The following is an 11292-nucleotide window of genomic DNA, read 5'->3' as shown; positions in this document are numbered from 1 at the left end:
ATTTTGTTTCGGTTCATTTCCACGTTCATTTCCCAGAAGCATGAATTTGACAGCGAGATTGGCAACAATTATCTTGGTTTCTGGAGTTACATTGTTCGTTGTTTATCGATGTTACAAATATGGATCAGTGTTTGGTGAACAACAAAATAAACGAGAAGAGAAAACAGGGGAAGAAGAAAAAACAGGAAAAGGAGCTGCTTCTGCTTCCGAATCGTCTCGCTCTGCATCGAATTCTAAAATGAGTTTGAAAAGAAGTGAGAGCAACAAACTTATCGTCTTTGAAAATCTTAATTCTCTCATTTTCAGAGAAGGATCGTCGTCGTCGTCGTCGTCGTCGTCGTCGTGCTGCTCGTGCCCGCAGCTCCTCAACCTCTCCAATTGTCCCGTCAGCTCTTCATGAATCAAGTACCGACTCCTCTTCGGTTATCAAGCAATGAAAATTATTTTCTGATTTTGATTTCCGGTGCAGTTTTTTCAAATAAGATGTGATTCATCTTCTCTCAAATCAGTCGAATCGATAACCACTTCCCACACATTGCTTCTTCTTCTTCTTCTTCTTTTTCCTCTCACTCTAAGCACAACAAAAGCGTTTTTGAAGTACAAATACAAGGATCGCGTTGACTGATAAGCATACAACAAACCATCATCGATACATTTTTGAAAGAGGAGAGGGAAAAGAGAAATATTCATTTTTATATGAATGACTCATCCCTTTGATTCTTACTTTTTCAATTTTTCTGCATTCATTTTTCTCTCGAATCTATTTCCGTTCTAATCGTCTTCTTTTTCTAGAATGCTACTTCAATTCATCCTTCTAACTGCCACGTTCCATGGGTTTGTCTATAGTGGATTTCCTGATTATACTCCATACACATATCCCGATTCAATGACACAATCAGAACTGTGTGGACAAATTAAACCATCATTTTTCTGTGATCCGAATAACATTGTTGCGAGAAAAAAGAGCAGTGAAAATGAGACAGTTCAAGAGGAGCAGTTCATGGAGAAAGAGTTGCTGTACGTTCGTGGTGAGACCAATTGCTCATGCTTACAACAATCAATGTGTTTGAAATCTCCGCCCAGAGGATACACAATCTCCATTGCAGTCGTGGAAAAGATGCATTTGGATAATAACGAAACGTAAGATATTTACTTTAAAGGGGGAATGCGATATTCCAAAAATCGAGATTTTTGATATGAATCGTCTCAGAATTTTGTAGAAAAGAAAAAATTCTCTTGGAGCTGGGTCCGAAAATTAGTCTAAAGCGAGTTATGAAGCCTCAAAGTGTCAAAAAAGGGTCTCTCGCATGGAATTGTTTCATTATATTTTAACGTAAAATTCTCTCGCCGTTCAATTTTCACATTTTTTCTCTAAACGTCAACGTAAAGAGAATTTTACGTTAAAATATAATGAAGAAATTGCATGCAAGAGACCCTTTTTGACACTTTGAGGCCTCATCACTCGCTTTAGACTAATTTTCGGACCCAGTTCCAGGAGATTTTTCTCTTTTCTACAAAATTCTGAGTCGATTCATATCAAAAATCTTGATTTTTGCAATACCGCAGTCTCCCTTTAGAAGAAATAATGAAGCTACTACGGAAACTTTAGAGCTTTCAAACCAAATATTCCGTCAACCTGAATAAGTCTCCTCCACTAACATCATACTTTTCAGATCTCGTGAATCAGTTCTTCGCGCAGCCAAAATATTTGCTGACGTCATCAGAGATCGGCAGAACCGCGGTCAGTGTGACGACGATCTGGTGATATTTCTGTCAGCTCGTGATCAAGTTGTATATACTTCTGTTGGTTCTTCGATCAGAGTTGATGATTCGGTGATTCGGAAAATTTCTGAACAAGGAGAGGTGTTCTTCAAAAAAATGCAATATCGAGAAGGTTTGGAGTGGATGACAAAACAGTACAAGCATGTGTTGAAAGAAGAGAAAATGGATAAACGTAAGTTATTCTCAGTTATTTCGAAACACTTTCGAAACACTTTAACTTTTTCAGTCTGGAATTGGCCACTTCCTGAATGGGTCCTCCTTACCCTTGCAGGACTTGTACTTGTTGTTCTCGCAACTTTAATCTGCACAATAATATATATGTGCATTCGATTCTGCCGAAAAGATCGTCGTGATGAGTACTCAATGGTTGAACATTGAGACCAAAAATATTCTTATTTACAAAAATATATTTATTTGTATTTTTACATTCTGATCTGATAGTTGATTGTATGGGTATTCTCTTTGTAGATTCTCTTTGTTTTCACGTAATGAACATATTGTTCTCTGAGTTTATCTTGCACTCTTCCGTCCTTCTTCCTCTTCGTTCAGATCCGCAGATGGTGAAAGGCATGAGTCTGACATGGAGCGAGTATGGAGAAGGATTGGAGTGCTACGTGGAGATTCGATACGAGTTCCTTCGATTCTGGCAGTGGTCGCACTACTGGTAGGGAGCTCCATTGAATTGTGCGAAGTTGCTGGAAACAAATGTTTGTTTTATATAGTTACATTTTAAGAGACACATGGTTAAAACTTCTCAAAAACCGAAAAATTAACCTAATGAGGACAGTCACAAAATTCTAACTGATATTAGTCTTCTTATTTCTAAACAGATCTTCTTATTTCTAAACAGAAAACAAGAAAACTTTTGTTATCCGAGTCTGATAGTTGTTGATCATTTTCTAGTTGTTCTTCAGAATTCTGATTCTCAAGAAGAATCTGCATGAATATGTCAATGATCCTTTCGCACTCACAATTAGTTGTAGCTGGAGTCATGTCGTACTTTGGAGGTGAGTGAGATTTGATCGAATCCTCATACGTCGGCGGTTGTTGATGATGTCTATGAAGTGACATCAACGCAGCCGGATCCAAGACGTACCCTGCAAAGTTTAAGTTTCCCACGAAGTGTTTTTTGTGTATTACATATCATGAATGTTTCCATTTCTTTTTCTTTGTGACCCGCTTGCCTCTTAACTGAAAACACACTCGTTTTCTTTTCACATTTGCTTTCAATTTCATCTCATTTTAATGTCATGTTTACTAAGGCGAACGGATAAAATAAGCTCTTTTGAAGTGAAATATACATTCTAGTTTGTTAATTCTAGTTTTGATCTCTCCAAATGAGATTTATGTATTTCGTAGTTCAAGGTAGAAAAGGAAATTGAATTTGGATTAGTAGCGGATAGGTTAATGCATGGGCAAATGTTGAATAGTGTAATAACTCGGGATTTGAAAGAAAGATATTCTTTTTGCAGCCCAATTTGACGTTCATTTTTTGTTGTTGTCTTTTTCAAATAAGGAAAGGTGCCGCGTAAACTTGAAAACATTACAGGAGGTAGATGATCAGTACAACTAATTCTAGATATTTCGTTTTTTTTTTTGACAAGCCTACCATAGTTGTACGGAGTGAGACTTTTCACTTTCCGGAATCCGATACTCCGGAATTTCGGCATCCGCAATTCCGAATGATTTGATAAATTTGCAAGACCAAGTCATTTTTTCGAGTGTTTTAATGATAAATAAAGTTTGAAACTACTTTTTAGGATCAAAACCGTCTTGTAAACTAAAAAACATTAAAAATTGTAACTACCGGATTCCTGAAACCGGAAACTCTAAAAATCGGACTCCGAAATCTGGAACCGGAATAAAATTTTCAAAATTTGGAATGCGGAATCCGGATTCCGGACAACTATGGAGCGAACTGAAACTAACATCACTGAAAGCTTGGATTCCTCGAAAGACAGCAAAAGACAGTTACCCTAGCAACCATGTTCCCAACCAGACACTTGCCGAAAACATCCTAATTCCATATTCCATGTTCAGTGGAACTCCATTGTTTCCTACCACGTCATATTGGCATTTCCATTTGTCGTGTGACATCTGACACTTGCCAGGACACACATCTCAAAACGACTCATTTCATCTCTATCTTTCACCCCGTCTATACATTTCTGCAAATGTTCCATGTTTATTTCAAAACCTACACCCGTCCTTCCCAAGTACATGGATACTGCTCCCAAGGGGTTCATCATTGCAAACAGAATACTGACGAGAATGGAAAAAGGGCGATGGAATGAAATGAACAAAAACGAGATTTCATCATGACTTCACTTCTACCAGAAGAAGAAATAAGAAGAAGAAAAGGAAGAAAGAGTCATGTATTTACGCGGAAAAGGGAGCGGATTTCAAAACATGAAATATTCATCTAGGACCTTCCCTTTTCCTGACACAATGGGGTCGCCTTGCGGACATTCCCCTCTTTTTCCATTTTCTCCCTTCCATTTTTCCCACATTGCTCTTTTTTGGAGCCACACATGGACTCTCAACACAAAATATAAAGGAGCGCGTGTTCTCTTTTCATCTGACAGGTTGGTTTAAATTTTGAAGATTGGAAGAAAACGAAAAAAATTCAAAAAGGTGTTGAATGTTCCTGGGCCCCTATTTTGGGAATAAGAGTTGCAGTAGGAAGGGTGTGCCGAATTGAGAGATTCTTCTAGCTTTTTCAGAAAGAATAATGAAACACACACTTCTTTTTTCAAAAAGTTTAATGATCATCCAACTTTTTATTTTTCAATATAATTTGAGTCTTACTGGACAAATATGCATTTTTGAAAAACATACTTTTATTTTGCACTCATATTTTCATTCTCATAATGAAAAAGTGCTATGTAAATCTTTCTTGGGCAAATGAACTTCTTCTCTTGATTAGTTAGAAAGAAAAGTCAGGCCTCTTGAAATATTTTCTACTTGAATGCGTAGGATCATTTTTTTCTCTTTGTACCTAATCACTACTGCTCGGCTTCCAAATATTTTACCCCCTTCATCTCAATCTTTTTTCTGTCTTTCTCTGTTTAATTTTATGACACCCAAAGAGCCCCCGCTCGCCTACCAATAGAACATACGGCACACACGTGTCATTTCTTGGTCTTTCGAGGGTTTTCTTGTTCCAACACCGGTGGTAGTAGTAGTTTGACACTATTTGAAATTGAAGGATTATCTTTGTGCTCCCCGTAATACTCTCCTTTTTCTTCACTGTCCTCATTTTCTTCAAAACTAAAAAGCCCCCTCGTTTCGGCAGTGTGAAGTCGTCGTTTGTCAAATTGCACATGTTTCCTTTTAAGAAGGAAAGGAGACAGAAAAAAGCAAAAAGAACTAGTTCTTTCATCATTTCAAAGTTCACTTGCAACCTTGTCCTGATGAAAGTTGCGAAATGACAGAGGCTTGATTTTACAAGGGAAGTTTTCGGAGGCGCGACTTTTAAATAATCTATATATCGGTTGTAGGTACTTTCGACTACCAGAAATCCATTTCTGTAGTAAAAACCTGTTTAATGTCTCTGTGAGCCGAGTTATGAGCTTTCAAACTTTTCATATGCTTAAGCTTTTTCACATAGCATACCTACCCGGAAAATAGTATACGCAAAGCTGTTTTCATTTTTCAACGTACGAGCACAGGTGAACCGCTGGGGGCACATTTGGAAGGGGGCGTACATGCAACCGATTTGGAACTCCATATAAAAAACCTGGAAAAAATGAAAAGTTTGAGAGCTCATAACTCGGATCACAGAGACATTCAGCCGGTTTTGACTGCAGAAATGGACTCCCCGTAGTCGAAAATACCTCTGATCAAATTTATAGATCGTTTGAAAGATGCGTCTCCGAAGACTTCCCTTGTTAGACGATAAACGGTTTCAAGTGGAAAATGAGACAGTTTGAAATATACAAGTACTTATTACAGTCCCCAATAACTCCAAATTTTTTAGTTTGAATTCATTCAGTATGAATTGTTGCTTGCCAGTAACTCTAGGAATTCATCTATGCTCTTTTTAAAAGTTTTTGAATTCTTAGCCTCGTCCAAATTAACGCATGTATCCTAAACCAATAATTCAAACACATAATAAGAATAGTATTCATGTGGGGGTTCTACACAGAGAACCTACGTTGTTAAGAGAGTTGACATTGTTTTGTTATCAGTTAGGCTTATCAGTCATTGATAATTCACATTTTTCTACTGCCTTTAGCTGAATTTTTATGAATTCGTATGTTTCAAGATAGTTGTCTTTATTCGTAAGGTTCAAAACATCATTTCTCCTTTCAATTTTCTAGATTTCTAGACTTTGAGAATATCACTCTTTGTGTCCTTATTCTATAGTCATGTGATTTCCTTCTATCCGTTTTTTTTTCGAAAATTCTGCAAAATAAGCTTAACAATAGAAGGTAACAAAATCAAAGGTCATTTACCCAATGTTTTCCTCTTCTTCCTCTTCCCCCCTAAAATTTTCCCTAAAATTAGTTGGAATGGGCTATCAACATATGACAGGTGTTATTGAGAATAAAGAGATTGTTGGTGCAAAAGTGATTTGTATGTGTGTGCATTTGTGCTCATGTGCCTATTAGGATTTCAATGTATTGCTTCTTCGAAAAGGAACGAGAGCTTAGAAGTGATCAGCTGAGAGATTTGGACGAGAGTTCTTCCTCCTCCTCGTTTTGAGTGGTTGCAATTTGGCACATGTTGAAAGTTACGACCACTTTGATTTTGAGAAAGAGACCACTACAGATGTTCGAATCATCTCAATCTTTTCTTTCATATCAAATATATCTTGTTCCTAGTTCTCATAGGCCTCCGATGTTTTCAATGATGAAACACTAACAGATTATTAGCATTATGAAATTGGAAAACATCTGACGTTTTTCGGAGGAAAGGGCTTCCATCTAACACCTATTCAAACATTTAGATCAGCAATTCGTATTCCAATATCTTGCTAATCTCAAAAAAGCAACGAACACGAGGTTCCTGATCTTTTCTCTTATGTGTTTTCACTATGGAGAAGATGTAAAATACAAAATGTGAACTGCAAAGAGATTTCTGTCATGGCTAAGATTGAGATCAAGTCAATATCAATCTTTCATCACTATCATGTGGTTCGCCCACATTATATTTATTAGAAAATCCTTCCAATGTTCAACAAATTTTCACACACTTCATATATCTCCCAACATTTTTTCATTCTTTGCTTTCTGAAAACGTCACTTTCCGCTACTGGATTCCCTTCTAGAACGAAATGGACCTTATGGTGTTCCTTGAAACACCCAGCGGTGCATGTTCGCGGCGATATATCTCGGTTCCCAAAAGAAATACCAAAAAGCTGCAAACTAACAAAATATAGTTTAGTATTCATAGAGTATTTCTTCAGTTGAAAACATTTTCATATTTTTAATGACTGTCACGATAGGATGTTCCAAACTCTTGAAGCCGGTGCACCTCTATTACAGGTTTTACAGTATCATAGATACCCGTCGGTTAATTAAACACCTCCAAATGCATTCGAGCATTTTATGAGTCAAAAACTGTCTACATAAGCTCTTACAGTAACTTGAAAACGGCTTGTTATAGTATGTTCTTTTTTCACTCCATTAGCACTCCTTATAATTCCTGTTTCAGAAAATTACAGGCAATTTGATGTTTACGTTTGGTTCTGATTTTAGATCCCTTTCACTTGATTAGAAATGACCTATGCCAGTGATATCATTACTCTTATCTAACCTCTGCCATGTTACACTCAAAAGTCTTTTTGAACATCAATAAACACCTCAGGTCACACTTTACAGTCTCAGGCTCTTGCCCCTTTCTCAACACGAAGTATGTCCCTTTAGCTGCAAAGTCCGTCCTTCATAAACCTATCACTCTCCATCTGGTGACCCCTACACCCCTCTCTCTTGACGTCATCTCAATTGACAATGGTGTTCGATTCGATCTCCTCTCCCCACCCACTAAAATAGCCTCAATTCATATTCGAATGGTGCTCCCCTCCTCCGTGTCCAGTCTCATTTTGGTTTCACTCTTATTTCTGCCAAGTGCCTTCAACATACACCGCATTCAAATCCATCATCTAATTTTCACAATTAACCCGTCGCTCTTCTCCGTCCTTCTTCTCCTCGCCTTCCTTCGGGTTGCTCCAATTTCCATTCACCACTGCTCCTTCTACTTCTCCGCTCCATCTACTGCTTTCTTGCATTATTTCTTTTTCTTTTTCTCAACTCATCGGGAGGTCCAAAACTAAATGAAGGATGTTTCCTTGACCACTTTTGAAAAGCAACCACCACCAACCACTATCCAACCATCTGCCCCTTCCCTCACGGACTATTATACATTTTATATGCGGGTAAGAAGACTAAGCTCTTCTTCTCCTTCTTCCATCTTCCTCAACAACAATTCACGATTTATCTTCCTTTGAAGTCAAGACACATTCAAATTTATCCGCTCCACTCCTCGTGCCCCCTCTTACGTTTTGGGTGCTCTCGGAGCCAAAACGCGTGGCAATCAGCCTAATGTAGTATGTATGTGTCTATTCATGTCTCAAATGTTCCTTTTTATCGCTTCTTTCAACTTGTTTTTGGTAGGCTGACTTTTGACATCGTCTTCGAGACACAAGTTTCTACGGTTTCAATGCATGTTTTAAATTCTCAAAGTCAGTTTGAAAACTCTAAACTACCGTAGTTGATGAGCTATTAACTCATTATTCCGTCCTTGAAATTAACACAATCTTATGTGTTCTGGTTGTACATACTGGCGTCTGATATGCAAATTTTTTGGCATTCATCAAATTTTTATTTGTGACAGCTGCAGTAGGCAATGCCATTGGTCAGGAAATCATTGTGTTCATTTTGATTCATGCTAGGCTCCTTTTTACATAATCTATGAAACGTGAGTCCTAATGATATCTCAAGCAGAGCGAACTGGAAGAGTGAAGAAAAAAGGGGGATGGCTATTCGTCTTTTTTGATATCTGCTCTTTTTTCAACTCTTTTTCCAAAACGAATGACCGGAAAAGAAGTGATGATGTTTGTGTGGAAGATGTGGAGACCCGACTGACTTATGCGTGTGCAACTTTTTCTTTTTCCGCTTTTAGAAAAATTGAAAAAGATGTTGCGAGTATTTCTAAAAAGATTCACTGTAGAGCTACACATTTTGAATTGGGAACACTGATCACCATATTTATCACGTGTCGTCCACTTCATTCATACTCAGATTCCCATGTGTGCTCAAAACTCTGCCTTTCCAATGTCAAAAACAGAAACAAATCCTAGACTTTTTTGATCTAGATTCTGTTTGACATTCCGGAGAACTACGCTACCCCACAATCTTTTCTAGTAATTCGAAAATTGTTTTCTCGAATTTCGAGACTCGATTCATTAGTTCCTTATTTCCAGTTCCAATTCTTCAAAGCTCAAACGCCAGGATGTTGATCAGAGTTGTCTCTTCTCACCCATTCAACTCATATCATATTCAGAATGATCAACACTTTTTACTTCTTCTTAGTTTTCTCTTTCTTTCATCTTTGTCCTTAAGTTTTCTCATGTGTGACCAAGAGACATGGAAATACTTGCAGAAAGAATCTTTCTTCTTCTTCTCGTTTTCTCCATACTGCAACCTATTGTCAAGAACACGTAGTCCTTTCTTTTCCTTCTTTTCATCCCCGTCTATTCCCCATTTTCTTCACCCATATTCCTTATTTTCATTTTCATTTTTTCCTATTCTCACTTTGTTCGGTTTTTATTCTCCTTATTCTCCGTTCGCCTTGTGTCGTTTTGGCATCAAAAACAGACGCATATATATGTATTCTTGCTGTGAATAGAATGGGAAAAAGAAGAGGAACGAAGGACACACAGTGTGGAAGAAAGTGTGTGCACTTTTTGTTTTTCCGGTCTCTTTTTGTCAGACTTTTTCAGTTTCTGCTGGGATAACAGAGCAGTCAGACCAGACGTGAGAATATTGAAAATTCAGAGACACAAAAAGAGTATTCCATGGATCTATTTGTTTCTGGGTACGTCTACTCATGGGTTACTGTAATTCAAAATATCTCAGTTTTAGAAAACTGAACCGTTTTACAGCCTCTTTACAGCCTCAGTCTATGGTCGTTTGAAATTGCTCAAAATTGACTGTAATCGGTTCAGATTTAATGATACAAAAGCGCTCCAAAATTGCTGAAAATAGAAAAACGCTTTTTTTTTTTTGAAAAACTCATTTTTTGACTGTGAAAATGGCATTTTTCAAGGCTAAAACTCATTTCATCAAAACGAACCAGATTTTTGTCTCGAAAGAGAAAATGAATATTTTGAACCTAAATCTCGTGAAAACTTCAAATTTTGTACGAAATTTTGGTTTTAAATGCTGAAAAACTGACTTTGAGCCCGGAAATTGTTGTTTTTCATTGTTGTTTTTCTAAAGTCGCTTGAGGTTTCAGAAGATCTTAAGCTAAATATGCTCTACAGAATCCAAAAAAATTCATTCGCCGAGTTATAATAGAAATTCGAAACTCAAGTCCAAGTTCTTAGTGCTCTAACTTTCATTTTCTTTGCTTCTAACGAACTTTTCCGTCTTCAGAACTTCAAAGTGAACATTTCAAGTGCCTAGATCCTCCAGATTTGCAGTGCATCCATTTCGCAGTGGTCTCAGTGAGAAACCTTGATCCTCCGAGATCTCTACAACTCATTTTTCTCCTCAAACTGATGGTAGTTCAACTGAATCCAAGAATCGGGAAGAGACCAAGAAATAGCAGATGCGCGTGGAATGTATGTGTGCTCATCTCATCACAATTAATACGAATGTGATGATGTTGGCGGTGTGACGCGTCCTCGTTTTTCCCCTTTTCTTCTACTCATTGGAAACACCCCAATCGACACAACAATAATCGCGTGTAGATAAATTTGAGTGAAACGGCTGTGATGGGTGGCCTTTCGTCCCTTTTTGACTCTGTTAGGAATAAGAAAAATGGACGAATGAATGAGGCGACGAACGATCGAAACCGTTGTCGTTTTTCTCGACAAAACGAGGAGACATATTAGAAATGAAAAAGATGTGGACGCATAGATAGCGTGTGACGGGCGCAATTAAAGAAACACATTGTCTATCACCTTTTCCAAATTCCCTTTATACAACTTTCACATTCGAGATTTTCGCCTTGTTTTCAACACACGCTGTTATTTGTCTTCTCTCTTTCTGAAATTTCAGAGTGAGAAGAGAATGAAATTAGATTCTAGGGTACATTTATTTTTGGGTGTCGGCGTACCTGGCACTATCAACGTCCCTTGTCAACATTCACAACAACAAAAAAGCTCATTTGGAAATATCACTTTTGGTATACTGTAGCTCTTCAGATAAGCAAATTTTAACATTGTGAATCAAAGAATATTTTGGCCCTTCTATCATAGTTACATTTATCTCACAACCTCTGTTTTCAAAATTCAGATGCCAAATTCAAATTTAAAATTTCGAGCTGTCACTATTCCCGTTA

At 37.5% G+C, this 11292-nt stretch overlaps 2 protein-coding genes across 2 annotated transcripts; one reads left to right on the top strand and one right to left on the bottom strand.

Moving 5' to 3' along the window:
• Positions 1 to 793: 793 nt before the first annotated feature.
• On the top strand, positions 794 to 2160 carry GCK72_017495 (uncharacterized protein; the record flags this gene model as incomplete). Its single annotated transcript, XM_003102312.2, has 3 exons — positions 794 to 1140; positions 1674 to 1954; positions 2009 to 2160. The coding sequence occupies 3 exons, from the start codon at positions 794 to 796 to the stop codon at positions 2158 to 2160; spliced, it is 780 nt and encodes a 259-aa protein (XP_003102360.2).
• Positions 2161 to 2292: 132 nt separating this feature from the next.
• GCK72_017494 (uncharacterized protein) lies at positions 2293 to 3452 on the bottom strand (the record flags this gene model as incomplete). Its single annotated transcript, XM_003102314.2, has 3 exons — positions 2293 to 2477; positions 2754 to 2879; positions 3392 to 3452. 3 exons carry the CDS (start codon positions 3450 to 3452, stop codon positions 2293 to 2295), a joined length of 372 nt encoding a protein of 123 aa, XP_003102362.2.
• Between the last annotated feature and the right edge of the window lie 7840 nt (positions 3453 to 11292).

Source organism: Caenorhabditis remanei, chromosome V (genome assembly GCF_010183535.1).
Source record: "Caenorhabditis remanei strain PX506 chromosome V, whole genome shotgun sequence".
NCBI lineage: Eukaryota > Metazoa > Nematoda > Chromadorea > Rhabditida > Rhabditidae > Caenorhabditis > Caenorhabditis remanei.
Note: the sequence above shows the minus strand (reverse complement) of the source record. Positions and strands in the feature narration are given on the sequence as shown.